The 13,151-nt window shown below is 43.6% G+C and overlaps 1 protein-coding gene across 1 annotated transcript in view; it reads right to left on the reverse strand.

The window, feature by feature from the left end:
- ABCA1 (ATP binding cassette subfamily A member 1) overlaps positions 1-13,151 on the reverse strand; it is an 80,059-nt gene that overhangs the window by 37,941 nt on the left and 28,967 nt on the right. The window contains exons 5-7 of the mRNA XM_009286260.1: positions 12,230-12,351; positions 9,540-9,731; positions 2,061-2,147 (exon numbers count right to left, since the gene is read on the reverse strand). Of these exons, the coding sequence (XP_009284535.1) occupies positions 2,061-2,147; positions 9,540-9,731; positions 12,230-12,351 (401 nt within the window). The remainder of the gene's footprint in view (positions 1-2,060; positions 2,148-9,539; positions 9,732-12,229; positions 12,352-13,151) is intronic.

The following is a 13,151-nucleotide window of genomic DNA, read 5'->3' on the forward strand; positions in this document are numbered from 1 at the left end:
ATCAAAGGGGCCCCCCCCCCCCAGCAGTTTTTGGTACCTTAGGTAAAACAGCTGATTTTTCCTCAGCAAAAAGCCAACTACTTTAGCTGAAGTACCATAAACTCCCTAACATGAGCAAAGGTACACAAATAGGAAGAGCAGCTAATTCCCGTAAACATATGAGGTGTTAACCATCTTGCAGAGGGATTGCATTAACAAATACATTTTTACACATAATTTTAAAACAGTTCGAGCAAGCAGCTTTGTTTCATCTTTGGCACCAGCAACTGTACAATTGACATGCAGAGCTGCTCTGTTCACACCACTGGAAGCAAGGAGCTCATGTGTGAAGGGTTACTGAGCTATTTCTTCTCCCAGACACGGCTCTCTAAGTGTTTCTTAATAGTTGCCCTTGCTTTCAGTGTTTAATCTGCCCTCCTAGGTTGATTTACAGAGCCCAGGGACACAGATCCAATCAATCCCCATACTCAAACAAATATTTTGTTCAGACCATTCTCTAATTAAAATTCCTTGCTAGAAAGGCTCCTAGACATGGCACAAACAATAGTTCTCTCCACCCCCTCAAGCTGCTGCCCTTCGAAACAAGGGAGCAAGTCCCTCCTTTTCACACAGAAATCAGCCTGCCGGACAATAAGAAGTAACTTTCGGTCAAGCCATCTGGAGCAGCTCACGCTGTACGCAGAGGAAAAAGCTGCCTTTGTTTGCACAGCTATAGGGCAGAATAAAAGGTAGTCCTACCCAAAACAGCTGCCAAGCAAAAGGCACATTACCCTGGGACATTTTCGGCCACATCAGCAAACTGAATATCACATGGTTTCAATTATTTTTATCCCAGACAAGAAAAAAAGGCAAGCTTAAGTGACATAACGGGAAACAGCTGTAATCAAACTCTGAAGGGCAACCTCCCCACTAGCAGCAAGAGCTCTGCTACAGTCTTAACTGAAGCTGATCCTGGAATCATCTTAATTTCACTGTAAATGGGGCCCAGCGGCAGGTTGTGGGACTTGGGGAGGGATGCGTGCCAGGAATTGTTGGCTGGCATGGCGCTGGCTCCCGGCAGCCGCCCCTCCGTGGGAGTGGAGCGCACGCTAACCTGAAGTGACCTGCTCTTGTGCATGCTCTCAGAGGTTACTGCCGTTCACAGCTCTGAGCTGTCTTGCTCTGATGCAAAGACAGAAGCCTAGGGAAGGGGAGGAGGAGGCAGCAGCATTGTTTAGTTTAGATGATTGTGATTTCTGCTTCAGGGAGAGAATGTTTTTGCCTAGTAGCAGCGCTTCAAAGTCAGTGCCAGCCAAAAAGCAACTAAGATAACTTTCTGGTTCAGAAAAAAAAAGTTTTGGACTTCTGACTCATGCGAGGCATGCAGGGCTTTTTTCTTAATCCATCATTTCACCTGCAAAAACAAATACTTACAGTCTCTATAATGTCACTTTGCCTCTGCAAATCCCTATTTATGTTTTGCCAGAGCCTTTCTCAGCCAGTGTTGTGATGCCATTGCACTGAGCACCCCACAAAGACTGGAAAACAATCTGCCCCAAAAAGCTAGTTAGACAAAGAGCAAACAGTAGCCTATAGCTACTAATTTAGATCAGAACAGCCACAACATCTCTTCCACATGCCATACCCTCACCGCACCCAGAGACCAGTAGATACAACCAAGTAACAACCCTGACATGGTTGGCACCTCAGTGAAAAAACTAGAGAGGAGGCAAACCTCCACATGCAGTTTGCAAGGCACTGCTAGGCAGCAAGATGTATTGCAAGCCCAACAGTTGTGCCACTGCTGAGAAGGCAAACCCCACAGAAAACATCTTAATTCCTGCTCCTCCCATGAGGACCCAATCTTTAGCCTCACATCTGAAACTCCTATGGTGTTCATAACTTGAAGTGCCAAGGGGTTGCAAAGTGCATGCCGCCTCTACCGACACAGGGAGAACGGCTGTAGGACGGGGGAAGTTTCAAAACAAGCCAGGGATTTGACTTTGAGTTGCACCAAGGAGACTCGTGCTTCTTGTACTCGATTGCAGGCTAAGACAGCAACCACAGTGATGTGTTCTTACCTCTTTAACGAGCTTCCCAAGGCTCTCTCTCAAAGCTTCCACAGTTTCTGACAGATCATACAAGGAGGAATTGAAAGAAATTCGTCTCTGCAGGAAGAGAGAAAAGGAAACTAGAAGTCACTGCAAGGCACAAAGAAAGAAATTAAACTCTTGTGAACATTATTGTAAAGAAGAGTAGTAAGGACTGTTTACATGGCAAAATACTTGATTGAGAAGACAGAGCTGGCTTTCTGTGCAACCTTGAGCATAAAATACCCTGGGCTTCAGTGTCCCACAATGCAATGGGGACACCCCTTTCCTTCCTCACAGGTTAGGTATGCAGATGCCATAACCAGAACCATCGCAATAAAATGCTAAATGCATGCACATACACTTACAGTGCAAAGGATGGCTTGCATTCCAGGTCACAAAACAAGCACAGCCTACAGGACAGCATGTGGACAGACCTGAAATCCTACCAAGCCAGTGGCAAGAGAGGGATGCAAAGTCTACACAAGGGAGGAAAAAACCAGTGGGTAGACACAAGCTTTCAGTGGGACTCCACAGATACCAGCTCAGATACATAGAACTCCTGCCGCAGTGTACATCATCTTCATCACTTAATTCCTCCATCAGGCCTTTATGTTTTTTATCCAAATCAAGGGTATATTTTAAAACAACCAGCTTCCATGAAACAGCTGGCATTCACCATCATCACAAGAGACAGACTGACAGGCTTCCAGAAGTGGAAGGCACAGCTTTCAGGAAACTATCTGCTCTAGGCAGGGAGTCACACTGAAGACAACTCCTTGTTTCCAGTTGCTCTACATGCAACTAGTGGGCCTGGGTTTTGGTTTGTGCAGTTCTTTTTCCCTTCTGTTCACATATGTGGATTATCTTGCATGGGTAACATTTGGACACAATCCTTCTTTCAAGGGAATGAAGATTAAAATAATTGTGACACACAGAGGAACAGCCAAGGCCCTTGATTTTAGCACACATCTTTCGGGCTGAAGCTTTCCATTTTCACATCTTTCCTGGGGCAATTTCTGGAAGCAAAGTCTGGAGGCTTTCACATGTTCCTAGCTGATTTGCTGGAGGGTGATAAGACCTGGTCAGTGCCAGCTGGCATAAATGGGCACTGTTCCACTGATCTGCCGGTGCATTTAAGACCCAACCAACTTTTCTGAGTGCACAGTTAGTGCCTGCTCCAAAGCCAGTTGCAAATTCAGGGAAGGTCTCTATAACCTCTATGGATTTCTACTAAACACAGTCCTTAAGGTTGGATAAATCAAAACACATCATTAGGGCTAAAAGAAAAGCAATACAAACTCCTCACAGCCTAAGACCTTCAAGACATATTTATAGAAATACAGTCAGGAAGTGTCAAAGCTACATAGCTTGCACTACCATTTCAGCAACAAGATGAGGTAGAAAGTCCTAGGTTCATGTATAACAGTAGACATGCTTGTTCAGCCCATATACCTCATCAAGCTCTACACAGATTTGTGTTGTTCACTGTATTCAGAGGTGATTCAGGGACAGGGTGGATGAGGAAGAGTCTTCTGATAATACTAATTGGTTCAGAGCAGTGAAAAGTCAAAAGCCAATTGCGAAGGATTAGTAAAAGGCCTCATGCTGACACACTGTTATAAAGTGCCAGATGAAATTCAGTGCTGCACAGTAAAGTATACAGGGAGAAGACAGTTCTACCTTAAGATACCCTTTGATGGCTCTGAACTAGCTACTGCCACTCAGAAAAGGAGATCTTAGAATTACAGTGGTAAGACAGATCAACATCAATATAAATCCATGATGCAATCTCGGTTCTCAAGTACTATATGCAATTTTGCATCCTCCATCTCTGAAGAAACACAAGTACAGAAAAAGGCCACGAGTATGATTCAGGATAAGAATGGCTTCTGAAGGAAGAACAATAGACCACAGTTCTTCCAGTGGGACCTGTAGTGACAAATAGAGGTTATGACAGAGGTCTGTAGAATTACAAGTGGGATGGAGAATGGGAACAGGGGATGATTGCTCACTGCACCTCATCATACAGGACTAGAGGGCTTCCGGTGAAAATATCAGTTTAAAACAAACCAAAGGAGCTACTGCACACACAGCTTAGTCAAAATGGAGAAATACTGTAGATACTATGCAATGCTGAATGTACCGACAGTTAATGTGGGTTTGAGAAATGCTTAGAAGAATTCATTAAAGAAAAAAAGCTTACCAAAGTGCTATTAAACCCCAAGATCCTAGCAGTAGCTGAGAAAGTCTGAGTTGCAAGAACTGAACGGGACATTACATTGAGGAAATGTTACTATATACTTGCCCCATGCCTGCATTCTTTCACATACGTCCATTATGGGCCACTGCTGGACTAGCACTCAGGGGACACTGAGCTGAACAGGACTTTGGTCTGACCCAGTATACACATCTTCAGTGATTCAAGGAGCTTGCAAACCTTACTGTGAAATATGAGGAGAACCCACCTATCCTTTCACACTCCACCACCCTGACCTTTCTTCCCTAACAAATTCACAGCACTCCAAGTTCATTTCTCGCCAGAACTTGCAGTGATGACACTGCTATGGAGGGAATTTTGCTTTCTTTACCACCACCCTTTGCACCCTAATGCCCGCCTCAGGGAGCCTCTCACAAGTCATATCTCCAGAGACAATGACACAAATCAGTCACAAATGACCAGTCGTCTTTGTACAGATAAGCATGTCATGAATTTCCCTGGAAAATAACTCTTTGCAGTGGCTCATTAATTAAAGTAGTTCGTTACATTCATAACAGCCCTCTAGATTCAGGGCAGCTCCAGTAAGATTGGTCCCACTGTGAGAGTGTCTTTAGTGGGTGTCTGCACTACATCTTGGGGCAGGCCACTGAAATGCAGCAAAAACATCACCTGTCTTTTCTAGGGACACTGTGGAAAGACAAAGTTCTAGCAGGTTTTGAACAGAAGTGCCCTGTACAATTACTGTGTTAGTAGCTGGCAAGTCATGCTTTCATCTAGACTTGTCTTTTAGGGCAGCCAACATCATCATACTCTTGAGGTACAGACTGCACTGAGTAGACTCTGTGTGCTTGTACGTGCATGCTACAAGACTTGAAAGAGAGACAAATACTTGAGGTTACTAGAGTTGACTGCACAGTCAAGACAAGCCTTGAATAAGTCCACCTGTCAGCTCCTGCTAGAAGGGATGGACAACTCTGTTTCTTTAACATGCAGGAGAATGCATGTGTTTGAGGTGTTGGGAGGTCGTAACAAAATTCAGCCACTGTCTGCATCATACAGTGAACTGTTTCTGCTTAATGAGACCACTCTGCCATGTTTGCTTTGAAATAGTTATTACAACTTTATACTGATCTTAGCAGAAACTTTACACTGAACTTTGCAGAAAAATCACGTGCTTTCAGTTTCTGCTTTTGTTTCCTGGGAGTGGAAGTCCTAAAGTACAGCTGCTTAAAAGCATAATATCATTGTGCTTGACTGAAAACACTCTCAAGAGAGCAGGGAAAGCCACAAGTTCAGTTGCAGCATGTATTTACATTAAGAGACCTTTTCGAAAGCCATTTTTCAACTGGAATGCATTTATTACTCAATGCTTAGTTCATGCTAACCATATGACAAAATACCACCCGTATTACGAAGGGAGAAAAAACAATTGGATTTTCCTGTGCTCACCCACACTCCTTCAAGCACCACTATAGTACACAAGCCACAACATATTTATGGCTTACTACAGACCCACACCACTGGAAGTGAGTGTGGCAAAGCCCTTCTTAAGCAGTGCTGCAGAGACAAAATCCCACAGGACCAATTTGAATTGTCTTTGTCATTTAAACTTTCCCCCAAATCATTTTCAAAACTGGGGAGATTTGCAGAGGGAAAGCTGTCCCACAGACAGGTATTTTTATGATTTAAGACAGTCCCCACCCATCACAACACCACTCCAGTGGGACACCTCTGACTTACTGCCATTGCTCTTGCTAACCAGGGGTGTCTGTAACCTTTCCCAACCTGTGTAGCTCTTCCATGGCACAACTACTGGCCTAGCACAGGGAAAATACTGAAAAGGAAATTTGTGTGCATGCAATTAGAGGTGCGGTTTCACTGTTGTTCTCAAACCAGCTTCTCCTGCCTCACAGTCTCACTGCCTACACCCAGTGAAAGGCAAACCTCAAGAAGAGAAGATGTGTCCACAAGGGGCTTGTACAAGATGTCCTATGCCCCGTAGTATTTATTGTTGGCCAAAAGGCTTTGGAGAATGGATGAAGATGTGGGTCCTGGAAAAGGGAATTTGACTTTTTGAAACACTTGTTGCTTGTAGTGGAGTGAATACTCAGTCAAGAAGGAAAGCTGATCCTCCACCTTGGCACCTTGTGATCACTCCCAGATATTCTGCTGGTTTTGATCTAAACAGGCTGCCCCAAATAGGTTCTTACATAAGAAAGAATAAGACGACACACTTTAACCTCCCTACCATGCCTCTATGTGCTTGGCTCTGGTTTTCTCATCCTACAGAGCAGGCTAAATTGAAGTCATACAAAGGATCAGTGGCAGAGCTAAAAATCCTAGTGGAAAATTTTAATTAGAAGTACTTCTTTGTCTTAACTGTACTATTGCACTTTGGGCAACACTCAAGCTCAACCAATGAGCAGATATGTAAAGAAAAGTGTTTATTTTTTGCCTTTCTTTTCAAAAAAACTCCTTAACAGTGCTGTGACATTTAGAGCTCATGCATTTCACCATGCACACATTTTAATTTCCTTTTCAAAACTGTGCTTTGTCCGTAATTTTCTAATAATTACTGTTTTGCTGTGAGTTACCTAGAACACTTCTAGTTTTCCTCAGGCTGCAAATGCACACACACTTTAAGCTGGCAGAAGCAGGTGTTGGCATCAGGGTCTTAGCCCACACACACACGCCCTGACCACTAGGTTCTCAATCTTGCACCCTCCCCTTCATGTTTCAGCACAAATGTTTTTGTAAGCACACAATCAGGTCAGTCACTTTTAATCTGGATCAATTCCATATGTAATTTACTTCATCCTCTTGCAGAGAGAACAACAAACAGGAATGCACAGGGGCAGGAACAAGCAGGTGGATGCTGGCCTGAGTCTTCTGGATTAAGATACTTCAGGAAACTATAGCCACTCTACTGCCCAGATACTTGAGTGGCAAAAATTCCCATTTTACTATTCAAGCCCTTGGGGTTGAATTTACACAATTCTTGCACACAGTTGCAAGTCCTTTTCACCCCAATTGTATTGACCTAATCATATTAAGACACTGCCTCTCCATAAATCACAGAAAGCTGCAACCAGTGGAGCCCAGGTCCCATTACATGAGCCAAAAACCTGCCTCTGAATTGCTGTTGTACCTGCATTTGATTTGGCCCTTACTTTTACTTACTGAAATGCCATGCTCTGAAGTACATCAAGGGGGTTTAAGCAAAAAAAAAATCTCTGGGCAAATTGTTGGCATTGGTTTACAGGCTCGGAAGTAGAAAAGGTGCATGCAAGTTGCTGAATTGCTGTTGTACCTGCATTTGATTTGGCCCTTACTTTTACTTACTGAAATGCCATGCTGTGAAGTACATCAAGGGGGTTTAAGCAAAAAAAAAAAAATCTCTCTGGGCAAAGTTGGCATTGGTTTACAGGCTCTGTAGTAGAAAAGGTGCATGCTAGCTTCAGTGTGCATGTCCAAGATTTGATCCACAGTGCCCTCAATGACAAGCTATGCCAAAAGCCTCCTTTGTTCATGAACAGAAAGTTCCCTCTTTGTTCAAAGATGTTACTGCAGGTCACGGCACTTTTTAGCCTTTAAAGACACTAAGTTTCAAACGTGTTGGTCGTGATCCTAGAGTTAATTTATTCATTTTGCCTGGCCTCATTGAAGCCAGTTGTTTTTTATTTCACTCACTGACGTATTACAGCAGCTTAACTAGAGGATAGCCTGTGACATTTTTCTGAGGAAAACTGCAGACCTTTACAAGACAGTGTACAATAAGCAGCAGGTTTAGAACTGCTGGCTTCTGGACTCGAGCTTTTTTTCCTCTGAAGCCAAGATCATGAGCTAGCTTCTCAGAAGTCCCCCAAAATTGCACATAATGTCTTCATCTACTTTGCTGTTGCCAAGTGGCACAGAGTAGCTTATGACTGCTTTCTTTCACCAACAAACAATATAGATGTAACAACACAGATACACTCAGTACCCACTTCTGTCAGCTAAGTTGTAGAGACTTCCATAAATGAGAAAAGCAAGACTGAGGGGCAGCAGAGGGGCCCAGAAGACCAATACTGAGTTGTACTACAGCTAGCTATTTTCATGCGCTTTGGTCCCCAAAATTCTAGCATCTCTGAATGGTTTAAAGTAAATGCATGCATATACATCTAACTGAACACAAGAAACTGCTTACAGCCATTCCTTTTCAAACAGCCCATCTTTGTTATGGGGACAATTTTAGTGCTGTTACCTCATCTCTTTAACGCTTATGATTATCTTGCTTTTCCAGCAGGAAAGAAAAATGCAGATGGAGGACATGTGGAAAACAGAAGATGAGCTGTGGAGGGAAGTAACTGACCAGTATGTACTGTGCAGAAGAGTAATATGATTCCAGTACTTGATAATGACCCTCTTTGACTGGGGACAAAGCCAAGCAAGTGGTACATGACTTTCAGTCCTGAAAGGCTTGTCAAATCTGGAAACTCACACAGCCGAAGTGTTTCTTTCTTCCACAACAGACAATAGAGTGTTTGTTTTAGTAACAAGAGTGGGTTCTGTGGTCCATTCTTCTCTCTACTAATATTTCCAGCACTAACTTCCTCAAACTTTTGTATTTCACCAGATATTGCGGACCTATAACAACGCATCAGTGGGGTTTGCTAGATAAACAGCTATGTCTGCTCTAGTCTCCAATCACCCCCTAAACAGTCTGTTTTCCTGAAATTCATTGAATTCTTGCTCCAAAACCCATTCAGTTTGTCAATCTTTGAAACAGGGCTCTAAAACTTGACTCTTCTTTGTATGAATTAAACCTGCTCAAAGGTTGTGGCTTGCCACTGGCTAGAAACTTCTGCACTCAGGGGCCCCATGGTAAGGGCAGAGGTTCATGGTTTTAGCACTCAGCACAGGCTGGTCCAACATCTGGGCTAATTCCAGCCAAGACACATCTGACCAAAACACAGGGACAACCAAGAGCCTCTTTGTTACTATGCAGCATAAATATTTTCCTCTTGACAAACTGAACTGCAGACCACACACGTTTAGGCTCTGCAAGTACCACACTGCAACAGGAAGGGTAAGAATGACAGGAAGGAGCAATGTTGTTCATGCTCCAGTGATAAAGACCATCTTTCTTCTTTCTTACTGCCAACGAACAGTTCAGTCCGGAAATGCAGGGACAAGTTCCTAGACTGAAAGCCCTAGAAAATGTCACTTTTTCAATGATAGCCTCTCACAGGTGGGACCAGTGAACTCACCTGAAGGGGCTTCAAAGGATCCAGGTTAACACGAAAGGCTTGTTCGGCTGCATGGAGTTTTTCCTTTGGCAACGTGCAAATGAAGGCTTCAGAATCCATGGCCACTGTCTGATTTTGGATTGTAAGAAATTCAGACAGTGTTGAGCTATTACAGAGATCTCGCAGTCGCATTCGGTAACCAGACACAATGACCTGGAAAAGTGGGGAAAGCATGTAAGTCTCCCCTCGTGTAAGAGTCATAGCACAAAACTGGTTATCACCTAGACAAAACTAACCATTCATGACACTTCCAGATAGAGGTAAGGAAGCATTTTTATCTACAAGTTGCACAGCCCTGACACATGCGCAACTCAATTCCAAGAAAAACAGGTTTCCCTGCTGAGTACGTGGGGGAAAAGTCCTGGAGGAAGCAGGTCTCTCTCCACTTCTCCACACACATGCACAGAGCAACAGTGATCCTGTGCTCCACAGCAGCCGTTTCCTCCAACCAATGGTACACACATTGCCCAATCTTCAGTCATCTGGGAACTGAGCCACAGAGACAAAACAAGGCTTGTGACCAGACACAAGTCTGGCAAATGTATGTGAAGGGCGAAAGACCTATGTCCCAAACTCCTCAGATATATCTGCCAGACATTTTCTGTGCTGTTCTGGATCAGGATCACCTTCTCCCTTAGCTCTGAAGTATCTCTTTACTAACTGCTGAGAGAAAGATTTTACAGTGTTTTGGGGCAGATAATGTATCAGTGGAAAAAAACTTAAAACTTATCTTACTGGCTGCAACAAACAACAGATAAGATCCTAGAGTCTTCTTTCACAGGCATATTTTACTTAAGGTGATGGTTTGCTTGTTGATAATGTTTCCTAATCCACTAGCAAGCACCTTATTCATGAAAGAAGTGCATAAAATCCCTCTGAATTATCACCAGTCCCTGTCAGACCTGATGGCCTAGTTTCTTTTAGTAAGGTCAGTTACAGGATTTAGGTTTGCCAAACAACAAACAGGTACATATCAAACAGGTGCAAACTTCATAAAGGTGATAAACAGAAGGAAAATCCAGAGTCTTCCATTGGAAAGAATTTTGTTTGCCTTGGGGCTAGATGGAGAGAATAATTTTATTGTCAATGCACAGTGAACAACAGCTTTACACTTCATTTCTTCTTTCTGTTCTTTTGTAATACCCAGCATGCATTGCCCAACTTCCAGCAACAACTAAAGAGGATTGATCTACATCCCAGAAGACTTAACAGATCCTGAATCACGCTGGTAAGCCTGAAAATTTTCTTGTCTTTCAAAACCAAAAGGGCATCAACAATCCAGGGGGAAAAAGCGCACTATGTTCAGAAAACAGGCAGATGGAATTGATAGGAGAGGGAAAAGATTTATAATGCAACACTTGTGCAAACTTTAACTTTAGTCTGCATCCATATGCCAAATATAGGATGTTTCCATGCTGCACACTCAGCTGAATGGGATAGATCTCGCATCAAAAAACCTGGCCTTTTGAAAAAGTTTGGGTGGGTTTTTTTGCCAGCAGAGGTACTACCACCATCGTAGCCATGCTGAAAAGGGGATATTCCTGTGGCACTGGAACGGAACTCAGGAGACCTAGGATTAGACTAGAGCAGCTTCCCTGGCTGGACATACAGAAAACCAGTGTCTCCCAGTGCCTTCGTGCTCACTCAAAAAAAGTGAAGGTGAACGATCCTTCCACCATCCCCTGTGTCTGTCCACCTCTTTCACTCGCATTTTAAGCTCTTCATGTCTGAAAGCAGTCACAGGTGACTGTTTTGTGCTCACAGGTCACATCGTTCTCTCCTGGGACTGTCCCTGCTGTATGAAACAGAGATTTGTTCCAGGCAGCATATGCCCTGGCCATTACTATTTACTCCTCACTGCCATTCAGTGCATCACGCTGCAGCCCTGGCCCAGGACCTCCCTGTGCCCCCGCAGCTTTTCACAGGGATAGGACCTACTCCTGCCATCCAAGCCACATTACAGCTGTCTGGCCATGCCTGAACAACGGCAGCATACTAAGCTTGATTAGACAGCTGCCTGCCCACTGCTGATCCAGGCTCCTTCCAAACCCCACACCCTTCTGAGCACACCTGCCACTATCGGAGAAACACAAGGCTGAGCCACTCTGCCCCAGGAAGCAACATGCCCATCAAGACGAGGCTTTGGCCATTTTTATGTATTTGCACTGTATTCAGTATGCTGGATACATGACCCCGCTTGGCATGCTGGAGTACTGTCACCACAGTAACATCAGTGAACAACAGTCCCATCTCCTTGGTGATCGCAGTTCCTTACTTGCTTGCAAATCATAACTTCTGGGCTTTCTGAACAACCACAAGACACTAAGACTGCAGGAGAAGGCTTTATGTGCTGCGAGAGGTTTAGCATACTCTGAATAGGCCCTTCTGTATGACCTTGTGAATGAAGCTGTGACCCACTCATACAGTCAGAGACCAAACAACTATTGCATGTGGGTTTCGGAGTCCTTTTACAGCTTACAACCAAATAAGACAGTAAATTGAGAGCAAGAGCGAAGAGAGAAGCAGGCATTACATTTTTCTCTGTGTTTGTACAACACCTAGCACAGATGGGTCCTGCACTGTGGATCTTGGCATTATGGTTAAACAAACAATAGACAAGCATTATGTTAGTGGTTGAAAGTGCTCCTTACCTGCTGGAGGTTGACCTCTGCATCCAGTAGCTCCTCTACTGCAGATGATGGCATGGACACATTATGATGGAGGAAGTCTGAGAATGTCTCGTTGTCAACCAGGAAATCCCGCAGTTTCAAGTCTGGAAAATGACAAAACAAGCAACATTCTGGTCTGGGCAAAGTCAAAAGGAAACTCATGCGAGAGCTCTGAACAGGAAAAGCAAAGCTGACAAATGGGGGAGAGGGAATTACACAAACCATAGCACAAAAGGAAAAGAGGAGCTGCTGGCAAAGTGCTCTGAAACTCAGCAGCTTTCAGAGATACCAATCCATGATGTCTTGATCTCAAAACAAAATACAAAACCTTTAAAAACAACTCCCTTTAACATCGTTACTTCAGCTCAATTTGCACATACATATACATAGAAGAAGCAAGGCGCACCAAGCTGCTCCCCTGATCTGGGGTGAAACCTACTCCAGCATCAGCCTTGCACAAAGATTCAGCTTCACTTAATCCCTGTGTTGTTACTGAACACGGGACTGAGCTGGTGCATGGACCACTGAGGGATTTACTAGCCTGTATTTAATTATGTTAATAGTAGACTACCATAAATTTCAAAGTCTGACATATGCAGACACACAGATATGATACAAAATCACACGCAGATCTAGGAAGCAATCTTAACCACTCAGCAAAATTTCTGCAAATGCTTTTTAATTCCATTTTCTTTCCCAAAAGCTTCACCTTCTAAAGCCATTGGTGTTTCAGCTCTTGGCTTTAAAATAGATTTGTATCTCTGTCACAGCAGAGGGGAACCATCTGGCAAATTATAATCCATGTACACTATTAAAGTTCACAAACCTGGAGCTTAAGCAACTGACCCTCACACTATTTTGGGTTGTTTTGGGTTTGTTTGTGGTGGTTTTTTTTTTTTTTTTT

This window comes from Aptenodytes forsteri, unplaced genomic scaffold, assembly GCF_000699145.1.
Source record: "Aptenodytes forsteri isolate BGI_AS27 unplaced genomic scaffold, ASM69914v1 Scaffold412, whole genome shotgun sequence".
In the NCBI taxonomy this organism is placed as follows: Eukaryota; Metazoa; Chordata; class Aves; order Sphenisciformes; family Spheniscidae; genus Aptenodytes; species Aptenodytes forsteri.